Source organism: Acinonyx jubatus, chromosome X (assembly GCF_027475565.1).
Source record: "Acinonyx jubatus isolate Ajub_Pintada_27869175 chromosome X, VMU_Ajub_asm_v1.0, whole genome shotgun sequence".
NCBI lineage: Eukaryota > Metazoa > Chordata > Mammalia > Carnivora > Felidae > Acinonyx > Acinonyx jubatus.
Window position 1 is genome coordinate 95346353 of NC_069389.1, and position 18376 is coordinate 95364728.

Genomic DNA, 18376 nt, shown 5'->3' on the forward strand with positions numbered 1-18376 from the left:
GCCCTGGCAGCATTTGTAAACATTCTGCCTGGGAACCCAGGGGAAAAGCAGCTGGGAATCTCTTTCTGAGGCTTCCTTGGCCAGTACTGTTCCAAACAAGGATGTGGCCAGTCAGGTACCTGGTGTTGTTAAGGGTGGGAGGGCCTTGCAATGGGGCGTCCCCCGTCATCACCCAGACCCCAGACTTGACCACACCCTGGCCCTTTTCACCCACGCTTGCGCATCTGGCCTCTCGTTAGGAAGGGAAGGGGGGAGAAAGAACTAGGACAGGCCAGTGGGAGGGATGCTTAAGAATGATTTGTGCCCAGGGGCTCCTGGGTGGCTCAGTCGGTTAAGTGTCCAACTTTTGGTTGTGGCTCAGATCATGACCTCGCGGTTTGGGAGTTCGAGCCCCACATCGGGCTCTGTGCTGACAGTGCACACCCTGCTCGGGATTCTGTCTCCCTGTCTCTCTCTCTCTCAAAAATAAATACATAAGCATTAACAGACTAAATTTACCGGTTTACCAAAAAACTCCATTGTTGTCTTTAACTGCGGAGTTTATAGCAAATTGCTGTGGCCGCATTGGCACAGCCCTTAGGCTGGGCAGAGCCGGTTCTCCAGGGTTAAGGGCCTTCAGGTCCCCTCGTCTGCCAGCCTCCAGTCTCTCCTCACTCTGGGACGGACAGCCTGGGGAGACTCCGTTCCTCCAGCACACGGCCTTGTCCACCCGCTGGATGCAGCAACAGGGCACCGAGGCAGATGCAAACGGAGCTCCAAATGCTAATGTGAAGACTCAAATGCACACGGGTCAGCATTATTACTGAATGTTTAAAAGGCCGCTCAATCCATTGCTGGGCTGATGGCCACAGCAACCGGGCTGCCCCACGCAGCACCCGCCACGCCCCGGAACCAACGATGACACTGAGAAAGGGAACAAAGAGTGACCCTTCTTGAAAGAGGCCCACGGAAAGCAACTGAGCCCATTCTGGACTTCAGATGGAAATGTGAGAACAGGGCCCCGCAACCCTTTGTGAATCCTGGAGGGAGGAGAGCCGGGTGGCTAAGCGCGCTCTCGCTCTCGCTCTCGCTGGGACTGTGGAGCCAGATAGTCTGGGTGTGAACTTGGCCTTCTTCTTTTCATGTGGTAACGAGAGTCTCTCTCTTTATGACTCAGGGTCCCAGCAGGAAACTTGGCATACTAAAAGTAGGGCAGGTAGAGAAGGGTTAAGTAGAGGGAGTGTTTACAAAGGCGTGGGCAGAACTAGGGAGACAAGGGCAAGTGCAGCTCCCCGGGGGCTAGAATGGCGGATCCACTGGGCTGGGGGGGTGAGGATAAACTCCTTTCCGGGACTGAGAAGTGAGACAGCTACCCTGGGAATATATAACTTGCCCGCACTCTCCTCTCTCATCCTGGTCTCCACATTGTGCAGAATCTCCTGGAAGCCAGAGGACATGGGAGAGTCCACAGATGCAGTCCAGTGAGGTCAGCCTTCCAAGGCAGAGAGCAGGGTGCACGGGGAGGAGTGGATCCGAAAGGGGCAAATGAAAGGTGGCCAGTGCACAATGTCGTGGGGCCGGGGGTGAGTTAAACGAAATGTACATTAAACACCCAAAATTGGGAGTTGCTATTTATAGAAAAGTAAAGGGAGAGAGAGATCTACTTTTTTTAAATTAAAACAATTTTTTTTAAATGTTTACATTTGAGAGAGAGAGAGAGTGAGCGAGTGAGAAGGAGAGGGGCAGAGAAAAAGGGACACAGAATCCGAAGCGGGCTCCAGGCTCTGAGCCCGTCAGCACAGAGCCTGACGCGGGGCTCGAACTCATGAACCGTGAAATCATGACCTGAGCCGAAGTCAGACACTTAACCGACTGAGCCACCCAGGTGCCCCTGGAGAGATCCACGTTTACACAGCACCCCACCATGTAAGGACTGCCTACAGGGATGTTTAACTGTGCTAGAACTGATTTCTCATAACTGAAGAGACTTAAGTGGTAGCCAGGGAAGACAGAGAAGAAAAGATGTGAAAAAGACGGAAAATGTGCAGAAGTTCCTAGCGCTGTGAGGAAGCCTTGTTCGCAGGCCTAATAACTATAACTTTCACAATCTCCACAGATGTTAAAGACATATGGAAAATTTTAGCGATCATCTATGACAAACGTTGTACAAAAACAGAAGCAAACGTAATTTCTTGATGTGATAAATCTCCAGCCATAAACCAGCAACATACTTTGTGATGTAGCAGCAGAAAGCACGCCCCCTGAGGTCAGACGCAAAAGAAGGATGCACATTGTCTCCACTTTCACTTAACATTTGTCTGGTAGTGTTAACCAAAGCGAATACTTAGGAGAGGTATACGTGTCAGGAAAAAAAGATGGTAAAAAATGATAGTTCCTGATGGATGGTATAATTCGTACACCTGGAAAATCCAAGAGAAAAAACTGAAAATCCACCCCTCCTAGGCTATATTGCCTCTAATGACTTTAATTCACTTCATTTTTTTAATGTTTATTTATTTTGACGGGGTGGGGCAGAGAGAGGGAGAGAGAGAATCTCAAGCAGGCTCCACACCCAGCTCAGAGTCTGACATGGGGCTCGATCTCACGATCAGGAGATCAGAAGCCGAAGCTGAGCAGAACTCAAGAGCCAGACGCTTAACCAACTGAGCCACCCAAGAGCCCCTAATTCACTTTAAAGAGCCACATGCCCTGAGTCACCTAAGTAGGGATTGAGACTCAACTAGAAATCAATATTGTTAGAACTCCAAAGAAGTTAGGACTCATTCTACTACATATATATATATATATATATATATATATATATATATATATATAATTTTTTAAAGTTTATTTGTTTTGAGAGAGACAGAATGTGAGCGGGGCGGGGGCGCAGGGGGAAGGGGGCAGAGACAGAGAGGGAGAGAGAGAATCCCAAGCAGGCTCTGCAGGGTCAGTGCAAAGCCCAACATGGGGCTCGAACTCAAGAAACCGTGAGATCATAACCTGAGCCGACATCAAGAGTCAGACGCTTAGTCGACTGAGCCACCCAGGAGCCCCTCTACTACGTCCTGATGAAGGTGTTCATGATTATGGGAATCTGAAAATCCTTGGTTTTCAGGAAAAATAGATCTCTGAAGCCAGGCACAAAGGATAAACCACAATGCCTTATTCAGGGTCCTATCCTGAGCCTTAAGTCCCTGTTGCCCCCTAGAGGCAACAACCTTTTCCTATGTCTTGTTATTCTTCACGTGATGGTCCGTATTTAGAGGAGTGGGTTCATGCGCACATGCGTAAAAGGTGTCTTCTTGAGTTCCTTTTTTGCAGGCAAAAGAAAATGGTTGGGACTAAAAGAGTCACAATCCAGGAGAAAACGGATGTGACTGAAAGTTCCAGGCGCCAGAAGACGGACACAGAAGACAGCAGCAATGTGAATGAACTAGCTCTGGAGATAGTTAAGCGTGCCATTGCTGCTGCTATCAAGTTTGTGGAAGGTAGTAATCCTGTTTGGCTATTTGGAGGAATGTCTCATTCTACAATGGCACACTACCAGGCAACTGACAGACTCTCCCCTCCCTTTATTTCACAGAAACTAAAAACCCCATCAAGAACATCCAGTGGCTCACCCATGGTGAATTCACAGCAGAGAAAGGCCGTAGACAAATTGAGAAGTTTGTTTTGGTAAGTTAGTTGACCACTCCAGGTTGGCATACAAGGGCAAAGAACAATGAAAAGGAGTGTTTTATGAAAAGTTTGAAATCCAGGACCCCTAGATGATCTCAAAGGTCGCTAAATACATAAACACTGTCCCCATCTGGGTCCCAAAACCAACATGGGATAGTCTTTGAAGGTGAAAGGCACAATCGTATTGCCCTGTTTTTATCGTCCTAACCTTACATTTCCGACCAGGAAAGCCTGATACTCCCAGTTAAGCAACTTTCCCACGCCGGTGCTCTAAATGGGGGCCTAGTGACCTAAGGAGGGAGCTGCTCTTCCAAAACAGGAGTTGTCCGTCACCAACCTTAGCAATCGCCTCGTTAACAAAGGGGCTGCCGATGGAACTTTTAGATTTAGTTTGGGAACATACTGCCCGCACGCTGTGATGTACCTGCCTGGGAATTCCTCTTCCTTTTCCGCCTGTGCCTGGCTCTGAACCGTTCGCGTGGCTTATCCTGGCAGCTTTGGAGAGAAGGCCCTGGGCTGCTTTGCCTAACTGGCAGGGTGGAATAAAAAATGGCTTGAAATCCCTACTCACTGTATTTCCTCAGAAGAGAGACGAGTCGAAATAGATGGAGGCAAGCTCCCCAGCCCTCGGAGAAGACTCCCCACTGTCTCTGTTCCTCTGGCCGGCTCCATCGAAGCCTACAGCCCCAAGGGCAGTTTCCTAGGCCCCAGGAAGGCCTGGTCAGGTGGAAACGAGGTGGCTCCACGCCCTCTTATGTCCCAGCAGGCACAACTCACCCCTCCAATGACAAGGGGTATTTAGAGCACAGTGATGATGTGTGGTGCAAAGTACTACTTACTCTTGGACCTTCTTGCTCTGGAGAACGTCTCCATTTGGAGTTGGGCGAAAGCCTCCGCCTACTGCACCCGGGGTTTGTGAATCGGGCTGGAATGGGACACAGAACAGGCAGAAACACGTCCCCCCACAATGCCACCGGTTATTCTGAGTAAAAGGCGAACACAGTCCTGACAATGGCCTAGAGAGCTTGATGGGATCTGAGTCCCCTTCTCCCTCCCAACTTATTGCTCAGACTCATCACCTATGACCTACTGTCCTTTCACCTTTCTCACTCCAGCCACACCCGTCTCCTTCCCGTTCAACTGCCACGCATGCTCCCACCTCAGGGCCTTTGCACTTGCAGTGCTCTCTGCCCGGAACCCTCTCCCCTGCGACCTATTCTCATGGTTCATGCCTTACCTCTCTTCGCTCACTCTGAGGACGACCTGAGGACTAGTAGAAGAGCTCTTCCGCAGCTAAATATATAAAGAAAAAGCCATATGAAGAAGGGTAGCAGGGACAGAGGCAAAGTCGGGAACTAAACCCACAAATGGGAGGGACAGCACAGGCGTGCAGGTCCTCCCTGGCCTGGGGGGGGCGGGGGGGGGTTCAAGCCCCACATTGGGCACCACTATCCACCCTGGAGATAGATCTGCACCAGGAAGATGAGGCCCCATAACATCCGGCCTTGAAAATCAGCAGGGTTTAATCCCAGGAGCTTTGAAAATCAATGGGGCTGCTTAACTGTGGGAGAGCCAGACTGTTGTAGGAAACCAAGACCCTGCTCTTCAAGGGCCCATACACAATCACCCTAAGACCAAGCACAGAGGCGGTGATTTGAGTGGTGCCTGGGCTATAGGTGAACCTTTATCGACTAATTCTAGGGCTATGTGCCAGAGGGGCGGGGATCTGTAGGAACTTCCTCCGGGAATGAAAGCATGGGCGGGTCCCAGTTCTGCCACTCTCTATCTACCTTGCTAGCACTGCTGACCCCACCCTGGCATTGCCCTGCAGACAGGCCCTGGCAGCCACCCCTCTAAAGCGGCTCCTGCCCCACCACAAGTGGCAGGCAGCTTCACGCGGGACCAGCATCCCCCCAAAGCAATTACCACCCTGCCCCACCGGGTGGGGAGCACTGGCCAAGATCGGTGTCCCCTCCAAAGCAACTCGTGCCCCGGGGAGGGGGCGCCTAGCCCCATCCACTGGCACACCCACAATAGTCACCAGGCATTGCAGCCAGCAGGGCCGAGGGCCAGCCCCGCTCACCAGCGCCTCCACAGCAGTCACAGCTGAGTCACAACAGGACCGTGCACACAGCCCACACGTGGGACACCCCCCTGGAGTGTCTCTCGTTCTGGTGACGAGGGGCGATTACACTACTGGGCCCCACAGGGCCCTTCTACATAAGGCCACTACTTTCAAGAGCAGGAGACGGAGCTGACGTACCTAATACATAGAGACGAACACACGGAATCAGACAAAATGAGGAGACGGAGGAATATGTTCCAAACAAAAGAACAAGACGAAAGCACAGAAAAAGACCTCACATAAAACAGAGATAAGCAATTTACCTGATAAAGAGTTCACAGTAATGGTCATAAAGGTGCTCACAAGAGTTGGGAGAAGAACGAATGAACTCCGTGAGAACTTCAACGCAGAGATAGAAAATAGTTTTTAAAATTGAAGCTTAATGGGGCGCCTGGGTGGCTCAGTCAGTTAAGCGTCCCACTCTTGATTTCGGCTCAGGTCATGATCTCATGGTTTGTGGGATCAAGCCCCGTGTCTGGTTCTGTGCGGACAGCACGGAGCCTGCTTGGAATTCTCTCTCTCTCTCTGCCCCTCCCCTGCTCATGCTCTCTCTCTCAATATAAACAAACTTAAAAAAAATCAGAACTGAAGAATACAATAACTGAAATAAAAAATACACAAGACGGGATCAACAGCAGATGAGGAGACGCAGAAAAACAAATCAGTGATCTGGAAGCCAGGGTAGTGGAAATCATCCAAGCTGAACAGCAAAACCAAAAAGGAATTCTTAAGAAATGAGGGTAGGATAAGGTACCACTGGAACAACGTCAGGCATCCTAACATTTGCATTATAGGGGTCCCAGAAAAAAAAGGAGAGAAAGGGGCAGAAAACCTATTTGAAGACATAATTGCTAAAAACTTCCCTAGCCTGGGGAAAGAAACAGACATCCAGGTCCAGGGGGCACAGAGACCGGAGACCTCCAGATAAGAGGAACCGAAGGAGGTCTACATCAAGACACATAATAATTAAAATGGCAAAAATTAAAGATAAAGACAGAATCTTAAAAGCAGCAAGAGAATACAAATAGTTACGTATAAGAGAACCCCCAGAAGGCGATCGATCAGCTGCTTTTTCAGCAGAGCTTGCAGGCCAGAAGGGAGCGGCACAATACATTCAAAGTGCTGAAAGGAAAAACCTACAACCAAGAATACTCTACCCAGCAAGGTCATCATTCAGAATTGAAGGAGAGATAAAGAGCTCCTAGATAAAAGTTAAAAGAGTTCATCACCACTAAACCAGCCTCACAAAAAATGTTAGAGGGACTTGTTCAAGTAGAAAAGAAAAGGCTATAACTAGAAGTGAGAAAATTAAGAAAGAAAAAATTTCACTGGTAAAAGCAAACATATAGTAAAGGTAGGAGACCAATCACTTATAAAGCTAGTATGAAGGTTAAAAGACAAAAGTAGTAAGATCAATTATAGCTACAATAATTAGTTAAGGTGGTACACAAAAAGATGTAAAATATGATGTCTACATAAAATAGGAGGGAGTAAAAACGTAAGCGCTTTTAGAATGTGTTCAAAATTAAGTGACCGTCAACTTAAAATATGCCGATATATATATATATATGGATGTATATCATGTGTTGTATATACACCTAATGGTAACCACAATCCAAGAACCTATGCTAGACACATGAAAGATCCAGGAATCCAAACCGAACACTAAAGAAAGTCATCAAATCACAAGGGAGGAGAGCAAGAGAAGGAACAGAGAAGAACTACAAGAACAACCAGAAAACAATTAACAAAATAATAAGTACATGCCCAGCAGTACTCTCACTGTAAACAGACTAAATGTTTCAATCATAAGACACAGGGTGACCGAATGGATAAAAAACCAAAACCCACCTATATGCTGCCTATAAGAGACTCACTTTCAGACCTCAAGACACATACAGGCTGAAAGGGAAGGAATGGGAAAAGAGATTCCAAACACATGGGGGAGGGGGAAGAAAGCTGGGGTAGCAATACTTATGCCAGACAAAGTAGTCTTTAAAACACAGCCTATAACAAGAGACAAAGAAGGACATTACATAATGATAAAGGGATCGATCCAACAAGAAGATATAACACTTGTAAATACCTATGCACCCAACACAGAAACACCTAAATGTGTAAAGAAAATACTGACAAATATAAAGGGAGAAATTGACAGTAAGACACCACAGAAAATACGGAAACAGTGACTTTGAATGACGCATTAGACCAGATGGACTTAACAGAACATTCCATCCAAAAACAGAACACACATTCTTTTCAAATGGACATGGAACATTCTCCAGGACAGATCACATGTTAGGCCAGAAAACAAGTCTCAATAAACTTAAGAAGACTGAAATCATATCAAACATCTTTTCTTACCACAATGGCATGAAAATAGAAACCAGTTATGAGAAGAAAACTAGAAAAAAACCACAAACACCTGGAGGCTAAACGTGATACTAAACAACCAGTGGGTGAACAAAGAACTCAAAAAGAGGAAATAAAAATATACCTTGAGACAGATAGAAATGGAAACACAACAGTAAAAAATTTATGCAATGCAGCAGAAGCAGTTCTAAGAGGGAGGTTTACAGTGATACAGGCCCAACTCAAGAAACAAGAAAATCTCAAATAAACAATTTAATCTTACACCTAAAGGAATGAGAAAAAGGGCAAAGCCCAAAATTAGTAGAAGAAAGGAAATAATAACTATCAGAGAGAAAAATGAAACAGAAACTGAAAAGAAAACATTAGAAAAGGTCAATGAAACGAAGAGCTGGTTCTTTGAAAAGATAAAATTGGAAAACTTTTAGCAAGACTCATCAAGAAAAAACGAGAGAGGACTGGAATGAAGAATATGATCAATGAAAGTTACAAATGACACCACAGAAATACAAATGATTATAAGACACTACTGTGAAAAATTATTTCTTGCAAACATTTTAAACAACCTAGAAAAAATGGATAAATTCCTAGAAACAATCTTCCAAGACTGGAATCAAGAAGAAATGGGGGCGCCTGGGTGGCTCAGTCAGTTAAGCATCCAACCTCGGCTCAGGTCATGATCTCACGGTTCATGGATTTGAGCCCTGTGTCAGGCTCCGTGCTGACAGTGTGGGGCCTGCTTGGGATTCTCTCTCTCTCCCTCCCTCTCTGCCCTCCCCGACTCTTGCTTTCTCTCTCTCAAGATAAATAAATAAGTAAACTTAATTTTTTTTAAAGAAGAAGAAATGGAAAATCTGAAAAACAAATTGCTAATAATGAAATCGAATCAGTACTCAAAAAATTCCCAACAAACAAAAGTCTGGGACTAGATGGCTTCACATGTGAATTTCACCAAACATTTCAAAGAGTTGATACCTATCCTCCTCAAACTATTCCAAAACATTAAAGAAGGAAGGCTTCCAAATCACTAAGACCAGCATTACCCTTATACCAAAACCAGACAGACACTACACAAAAGAAAATTCCAGGTCAATATCCCTGATGAACATAGATGAAAACATCCTCAACGATATATTAATAAACTGAATTCAACAATACCTTAAAAGGATCATATACCATGATCAAGTAGGATTTATTCCAGGGATGCAGGGATAATTTAATATCCACAAATTAATCAATGTTATACACCGTGTTAACAAAATAAAGGATAAAAATCATATGACCACCTCAATAAATGCAGAAAAAGCATTTGACACAATTCAACATCCAAATATGATAAAAAAGCTCAACAAAGTGGGCACAGAGGAAACATACCAGCACATAAGAGAGGCCAGATATGACAAACCCAGAGCTAACATCATGCTCAAGAATGAAAGGCTGAAAGCTTTCCCTCTAAGATCAGGAACAAGACTAGAATGTCTACTTTTGCCACTTAAAAGAAATTTTTTTAATGTTTATTTGTTTTTTGAGAGAGAGTGTGAGTGAGGGAAGTGCAAAGCGAGAGGGACACACAGCATCTGAAGCAGGCTCCAGGCTCTGAGCTGTCAGCACGGAGCCCGACACAGGGCTTGAACTCATGAGCTGTGAGATCATGACCTGAGCTGATGTCAGCCGCTTAACCGACTGAGCCACCCAGGTGCCCCATCACTTTTTTTTTTAAATGCTCATTTTAAAATTTATTTTTGAGAGAAAAAGTGAGAGAGCAGGGGAGAGGCAGAGAGGGGGAGGGGGGCGGAGAAAGAGACTCCCAAGCAGGCTCTGCGCTCACAGCACAGATGTGGGGCTCAAACTCATGAACCATGATATCATTACCTGAGCTGAAATCAAGAGTTGGATGCTTAATTGACTGAGCCACCCAGGCACCCCTTAAATGTTTACTTTTGAGAGAGAGAGAGAGCAACCAGGTAGGGGCAGAGAGAGAGAGAAGGGGACAGAGGATCCAAAGTGGGCTCTGTGCTGACAGCAGCAAGCCCAATGCGGGGCTCGAACTCGCGAACCACGAGATCGTGACCTAAGCAGAAGTCGGACACTTGACCGACTGAGCCACCCAGGTGCCCCTACTCTCGCCACTTTTATTCAACATATAGTGCAAGGCCTAGCTGCAGCAATGTTACAAGAAAAAGAAATAAAAGGCATCAAAATTAGTAAAGAAGAAGTAAAACTGTCATGGTTTATAGGTGACATGATACTATATATAGAAAACCCTAAAAACTCCACCAAAAAGCTACTAGAATTAATAAATGAATTCAGTGAAATTGCAGGATACAAAATATATAGCAATCTGTCTATACACTAAAACAAACTATCAGAAAGAGAAACTGAAAAAGCAATCCCACATATAATTGCATCAAAAAGAATAAAATAAATTTAACCAGGGGGTTGAAAGACCCCCTGAAAACTAGAAGACAATGATGAAAGAAACTGAAGATGACAACTACATGGAAAAATATACCATGCTCATGGATTGGAAGAATTAATATTGTTAAAATGTCTACCCTACTGGGCTGCCAGGGGTGGCTTAGTTGGTTACGCATCAGACTTCAGCTCAGGTCATGATCTCGTGGTTCATGGGTTCGAGCCTCGCATTGGGCTCTGCGCCGGTGGTGCAGAGCCTGCTTGGGGTTCTCTCTCTCTCTCTCTCTCTCTCTCCCTCTCTCTCTGCCTCTCCCACACTTACACACACACTCTCTCTAAATAAGTAAGTAAACTTAAAAAAAAAGTCCATACTACCCATAGCAATCTACAGGATTCAATACAATCCCAATAAAAATACCAATGGCATTTTTAATATTTTAGAACAAATAATCCTAACATTTACATGGAACAACATAAAACCCCGATTCGTTACAGTAATCTTGGGAAAGAAGACCAAAGCAGGAAGTATTATGCTCCCAGATTCCAAACTATACTATGAAGCTACAGTAGTCAAAACAGTATGGTACTGGCACAAAAACAGACAGATCAGTGGAACAGAACAGAGTCCAGAAATAAACCTACACTTAGATGGTCAATGAATCTACGCCAAAGGAGGCAAGAATGTCCGTCCAATGGGGAAAAGACAGTCTCTTTAATAAAAGGTGTTGGGAAAAGTGGACAGCGACCTGCAAAAGAAGGAAACTGGACCCCTTTCTAACACCAGACATGAAAATAAAGTCAAAATGGATTAAAGACCTAAATGTGAGACCTGAAGCCATAAAACCCCCAGAAGAAAGCACAGGAAATAAACTCTTGGACATCAGCCTCAGCAATATTTTTCCGGGTCTGTCTCCTCAGGCAAGGGGAACAAAACCAAAGATAAACAATTGCAACTACATCAAACTAAAAAACTTTCATGCAGTGAAGGAAGCCAGCAAAATGAAAGGCAACCTACTGAATGCGAGAAGACATTTTACACATGATATGTCTGATAAAGGGTTACTATCCAAAATATATAAAGAACTCCTGTAACTCAATACCAAAACGAGAATCCACTTAAAAAACGGGCAGAGGGCCTGAATGGAAATTTTCCAAAGAAGACATACAGATGGCCAAGAGACACATGAAAAGATGCTCAACATCACTGATCGGGGAAATGCAAATCATAACCACAGTGAGATGCCACCTCACACCAGTCAGCGTGGCTAGTATCACAAAAACAAGAAATAACAAATGTTGGTGAGAATGAGGAGAAAGAAGAACCCCCGGGCCCTGTTGGCGGGCATGTAAGTTGGGGCAGCCATTATGGAAAACAGGACGGAGGTTCCTCAAACAATTTAAAATAGAAATACTGTATGATCCGGCAATTCCCGTTCTGCTTATGTATCCGAAGAGAACAAAAGCACTAACGTGAAAAGGTACACGCATCCTCTGTTCACGGCAGCATTCTTTACCACAGCCGAGATGTGGAAGCAACTTAAGTGCCAATCAATAGATGAGTGGATAACAAAGATGTGGTATGTATACACAATGGAATATTATTCAGCCATAAATAAAACTGAAATCTTGCCACCTGCGACAACATGGATGGACTGAGAGAGTATTATGCTAGATGAAGTAAGTCAAAGACAAATAACGGATGATTTCAGAGGGGACAGGGGTATGATTTGGGTGAAACAGGCGAAAGGGATTAAGAGGGACAAGTTTCCAGTTATCAAATAAACTAGTCACGGGAAAGAAAAGCATGGCAGAGAAAACACAGTCATTGATATTGTAGTAGCTTTGGATGGGGACAGACCCACCGTGATCATTTTATAATGTATATAAATGTTCAATTACCATGTTTTATGGCTGAAACTAATATAATACTGAATGGCAACTATAGTTCAATTTAAAAAAGATCCCACCTGCTCACCGAGGCCTTTCCTGGCCATCTCATTGAAAATTACAACCCTTTCTCCTTCTCTGATTTACTTTTCCGCTTCGCATTCAGCTCTACCCAAGACGCTAGATTTTACTTATTCACTCTTTGCTTTTCTTCTACCTCTGGATCATATGGTCCATGAAGGAGAGGCTTTTGTCCCTTTCTCTGCCCTCAGCCCCAGAAAGGTCAGGTACGCAGAGATGTTGACTACATGAACAGATTTCTTCTCTCCATACCATTATTTGTTCACAGATGAAGAGCTTACCTACTTTGTAGGACTGTTAGGAAGATAAGACAATTAGAAAGTAGAAGGTGATGGGGCGCCTGGGTGGCCCCGTCGGTTGAACATCCGACTGGCTCAGGTCACGATCTCATGATTCGTGAGTTGGAGACCTGTGTCTCTGTCTCCCCCTCTCTCTGCCCCTCCCCTACTTGCACTCGCTCTCAAAAATAAATAAACGTTAAAAAATGCTTTTCAAATTAAAAAAGGAAAAGTAGAAGGTGACTAAAAAGCTGAAAGCCCTATATAGCGACTGACATAAAATCACCTTGTTCCCAACCCTGCTAATGAAATGAGTCCTACAAGTAGTCTCCCGTCTAAGTGTCAGATATTTCTTTTTTGTTAATGTTTATTTATTTTTGAGAGAGAGAGAGAGAGAGACAGACAGACAGACCACGAGCAGAGAGGGGCAGAGAGACAGGGGTGGGGGACACAAAATCCGAAGCAGGCTCCAGGCTCTGAGCTGTCAGCACAGAACCCGACGTGGGGCTCGAACCCATGAACCACGAGATCATGACCTCAGCTGAAGTTGGATGCTTAACGACTGGAGCCACCCAGGCGCCCCTAAGGGTCAGCTATTTCTGATGAGGAGCTTTCTCAAGCTTACTGCAGATTTCCCAGAATCCACCAGACACCAGGGGATGGCAAATTAGTAGTTACCGTTTGCTGCGCATTACCACATGCCAAGCACTGCTAAGCACGTCACATGCACGATCTCATCTAATCCCCACAACAAACCTGTATGTAGGTACATCAATGTGCCCATTCTGCAGATGAGAAACCCTGAGGCTCAGAGAGGTTGGACAATTTGCCCAAGGTTTTTCTGATTAAGCAGCAAACTAAAGTTCTGGATCACAGGTCTGGTACATTTTTGCTACCAGATAGTAAGAACAGTTCTTTTTGATGACAGAAATAATGCAGAGTTTTACTATGAGTGAAAAATGCAAATTCAAAGGATTTTAAGGTACTGCAACGTGAATAAGAATGGTTAAACCTGGTATCCGAAGTCTTGTGTGTTTTGGGGAGGGAACACGTATACTCCTACATTGCCAATGAGCACAAGTAGTTTATTCTTTGAAGAAACACAATCTGGAAACAGGAATATTACAAATAAGTTCTTTCTAAGAGAAAAGTTGGAAAAAAATAAAAACCATTTAAAAAAACAAACAAATAAGAGTTGGAAAATCCCCAATTTCTAACGTACAGTTACAAATTATTGTTATAATAGAAATAAGACATCATTATAAAAAAGCCCCAGTGAGCAAAAGGACAGAGTAGAAAATGAAGGTTCCCCTTCCGCCCCCACAATACCCAGTTCTACTCCCTCAGAGGTCACTTACCGTTGACAACAGTTTTGTGCATATACTTCCAGGTGCCTGTTGATTTTGAGTGTCCAATAATATGTAATTGGCTAAGCCATCCATGGTAGAGTAGCACAACGACATATTGTTCCCTGGAAGCGAGTATATGAAGCAACGTTATGTAAAAATTACAAAATACCAGGACAACACACACTCACTGGAGCTACACAAAATCAGTTGCCTGAACACTGATAAAAATGGGAAGAGATTGGCCTGATGGAGATAGCTGAATTTAATGTGTCTAAGGCTGGGGCGCCTGGGAGGCTCAGTCGGTTGAGCATCAGACTTCGGCTCAGGTCATGACCTCACAGTTTGTGAGTTCGAGCCCCGCGTCGGGCTCTGTGCTGACAGCTTGGAGCCTGGAGCCTGCTTCGGATTCTGTCTGTCTGTCTGTCTGTCCCTCTCTCTCTCTCGCTGCCCCTCCCCTGCTCACTCTGTGTCTCTTTCTCTCAAAAAAAAATTAAAAAAAAAATTTAATGCGTCTAAGGCTGCCTGAGTTCACAAAAGGAAAAAGAAAAGAAAACAAGACCAACCACTGCGACACCACACGGAGGGGAAGAAAATCTTAGAATTGAGACGTCTGGTCGGGTGGAGAGAGCACTGGGCCGGCCGCTTGGGAGCCCTGGGTCCCAGCCCCAGCTGTTGTGGGCCGTCCCTTGCCGTTTCTAGGCCCCAATATGCTCATCTGCAAAGGGGCCTCCTTAAATGAGGTCTAGGGACCTTCCGATGGTACAAAGTCTTTGTGTGCCAGAGGAAACATTAGGGCTGAAGAAATAGAATAACATAGAATAACATAGAAAGGTTGGAAAGAAAGGCATTGCTCCAGTGGGGACACAAAGGGTGACCTGTCGGGCCCCTTCATTAAGAGGAACGATAATCTGTGTAAAACACAGTCCCTGATCTCAAGGAATCTGGTGCCTGGTGCTCTTGTGTGGCTGACTGAAACAATCGGTTGGGTGTAAGTCTGAAATAAAGTAAGCCGACCCCCCCCCCCCCAGCCTGCTTTTTTTTTTTTTAAAGGAGCGCCAGAAATCTTTTTGCCATCAGCCTCCTACTGTCCCTCCTCACATCACTGAGACTGTTAAACTATCTCACTCCCTTCCTTCTGTGGACCTTCATCGTAATTCAGGATCTTTTTTAAAATTTTTTTAATTTTGATTTGGAAGCTTCCTGTGCCCCAATAGCCAAGCCAAGGGGACTCAGTTGAATTGAACTTGTCGAATACCAACAGCATTCGAGGCCCTGTACAGCGAAGCAGGGCTGCGTTATGACTTCTGTGGGCCCGAGGCACTAGTAAGATGCATGCTTGGGGACAGAAACATCTTGGAGGGGGGAGACAGGGATCTGAGGGGTCGGATGATCCTCGTGCCTGACCCGTTCCTCTTCTGAACTCACTTTCTATACCACCGATGGTTGCCGTGAGGCGACTCTGCTTTTCAGAAACAGCTTGTGAAATCAGCCTCATTACATTTTGTTTTTCTTTTTGAGAGACAGAGAGACTGAGAGCCGGGGAGGGGCCGAGGGAGAGGGAGAGAGAGAATCCTAAGACTCCATGCCTACCGTGGAGCCTGATTCGGGGGTTCGATCTCACGACCGTAAGATCACGACCTGAGCCCAAATCAAGAGTCGGAGGCTTAACCGACTGAGCCACCCAGGCGCCTTGTGGCCTCATTACCCTCTAGTCATACCTTTACGCGGAGTGGGCAGAACACATGTTCGAACCACTTTCTAATTATTTTCCAAGGAGCCAAACTGGCCTCCCAAGCCAGAGTCTGGATGGTCAGTGTGCACGCCGAGTGTGGCGGGCACGTACACCTACGCATCTGAGCATGTGCCTCTCTGTGTTCCAGAGCCTGCTCTTAGGCGATGTCGCGTTATTGACTCATTTCGTGTCCGCTTCCCCTTTTCCCTCTTCCCCTGTGGAGTTGACTCCGGTGTGAATCTTAACAATGTTAAGAACGGATGACAGAAGCGGGGCTGTGACCCCTACTGTTGTGCACTGCCTTTGCCTAGAGGACTTGCATAGAAGCGTGCTTTTCGTTCTGAGTGCTCTTTTTTCTGTGAAACAGACTTGGGAGTATCAAGAACGCTGGGTGCACCACACACAGTTCATAGAGAGGAAAGACGTGGTTCACAGCTACTACTACCTCTACTGTGTACGCTGGAGCATCCCGACTGCTATGAGACCCATGCTACAAGTCTCCGCCTCTGCCTACTTCACCATCAAGATCACCAAAAACAAACCTCCAGTAAGCTCTTCCTTTTCTGCCCTGTTCACGTCGATGAGACTCCAATGAGAACGGAGACCTCTCTTGTCAAGGTCATCGATGACCTCTTTTTTTTTTTTTCTTTTCGGTACAACTTAATGGTTTTACAAACTAGTTCTCAACGGTTCCTTCTGTCCTCATCTTGCTTGGCCAATCTGTAGCACTTGCCCTGGCTGCGCACTCCCTTCTTCAGGAAGTGTTCCATTTGGCTGCTAAAACACCATACTATCCTGGCCTTGCGCCCGCCTCACCGACCATTCCTTCTCAGTCTCTCCTGGCCTCGAGCCTCTCTTCTAGACTCATTTCCTTGGGGATCTTATGGTCTCCAGGCTCCAAATGCCACCTCTAGCTTACGATTCCCAAATTTATATCTCCAGCCCAGACCTCTGCCACTGCTTAATACACATCTCACTTCTTGTATCCCAAACTGAACTTGCCATTTACCCTTCCCAACCTGACCTACCTGCAGACATCTCATCTCGGTTCACGGCCCACATCCTTGGCATCACCTTTGACTTTCGCATCCCTGATGCAACACACTAGGAAGTCCTGTTGGCCCTATCTTCAGAAACAGGTCCTGAATCCAACAATTTCTTACCACTCCACTTTTACCACCTTGGTGCAAGACCCCATCGACTCTTACCAAGAGTATTTCAATGGCCTTCTAACTGGTCTCTCTGCTTCCACCCTTGCCCTCGTCGTGTATCTTTTCAACCCAGCGGCCGCCAGAGTGAGCCTTGTGAGATGAATTTATGTCACTCCTCTGTTTACAATGTGTTTCTCAAACTTCCAAGCACATGCAAATTAACGGCGGATCTTGTCAAAAGAAGGTTCCGATTCAGCAGGTCTGGGGTAGGGCCGGAGATTACTAACAAGATCCTAGGCGGTGCTGATGCCACAGGTCCACAGAGCACAATTTGAGTATTGAGGGCCTACAAGGCCTTGCGTGACCTAGTCCCTTGTTATTTCTGCTTTTTTCCCTCTCCTCCTTCTCCTCCTCCTCCTCCCTCAGTTACTCTCCTCTAGCTACTGTGATCTTGCTATTCTTTAACAATCCAGCTATAGTCCCGCCTCTGCGCCTCTGCATTTGCTGTCCCCTCCGACTGGACCGCTCTCCCCTTGGTATGTGCATATCCTGCTCTCACCTCCTAGACCACACTTTGTAACACTTTATTACCTTCTGATAGTCTACGTAATTTATTATCTTGTTATGGCCTGCTCCCCCTACCAGAATGTGAGTTCCACAAAGGCAGGAATGTTTGTCTTGCTGTAAAACGAGGCCTGGCAAACAGTAGGCACTCAGTAAATACTTGAAGGAATGACTGCCTGTAGCCACCATGTAGACGATGAATATGAAATATTGATAGCTAGTGTGAAAGGAGTTAAAATAACACCCATGAATCTAGGGCTCGGGTCATCAGAGGAGCAGGGCTGGTACCAAGCATAATGCCCGGAACACAGCACACATAAAAATGTCATTTCTCCCCTTGTCTTCCATCCTTTCACAGAAGTTATCTGAGGCTTCGTCTGACTCTCAAGCTTTATATATGGCTACACAGTGAGCCAACTATGTCTTATGTTTCTCCTAGCCTACTACAAACTTACCTATTTTAACCTGCAGTAATGTAAAAAGGTAAAGTAGGTGGAGCTCTCCCTTCCCCTGGTCATATATCCTGCCATCAGCTGTCTTGCTAAGTGGCAAGGTTGGAGATTGGAAAGGAAGGCTGGTGGAGGTCAGTAAGACCATGATCAGTGCCCATGCACTGAGCGCTTAGGAGAAGGGCTCTTGATTAGAATTCCAAGTATAATTTTGGAAGGGAGAATGGGTGGGGGCCACCGAGACAATTTTACACCCTACATTTTTATGTGGCTTTAAAAACGTTTTCCAACTTGTTTACCTATATTACTTCGTTC

At 45.6% G+C, this 18376-nt stretch overlaps 1 protein-coding gene across 2 annotated transcripts in view; it reads left to right on the top strand.

Moving 5' to 3' along the window:
• Positions 1-18376, top strand: part of AKAP14 (A-kinase anchoring protein 14) — a 19578-nt gene continuing 1202 nt past the window's right edge. The window contains exons 1-4 of one of the 2 annotated variants that reach the window (XM_015083889.3): positions 1-115; positions 3304-3470; positions 3566-3657; positions 16265-16444. In XM_015083889.3, the coding sequence (XP_014939375.2) occupies positions 102-115; positions 3304-3470; positions 3566-3657; positions 16265-16444 (453 nt within the window). In that variant the 5' untranslated portion in view covers positions 1-101. Of the gene's footprint in view, positions 116-3043; positions 3471-3565; positions 3658-16264; positions 16445-18376 lie in introns of those variants that run through there. The other variant, XM_053201616.1, reaches the window with a different exon arrangement.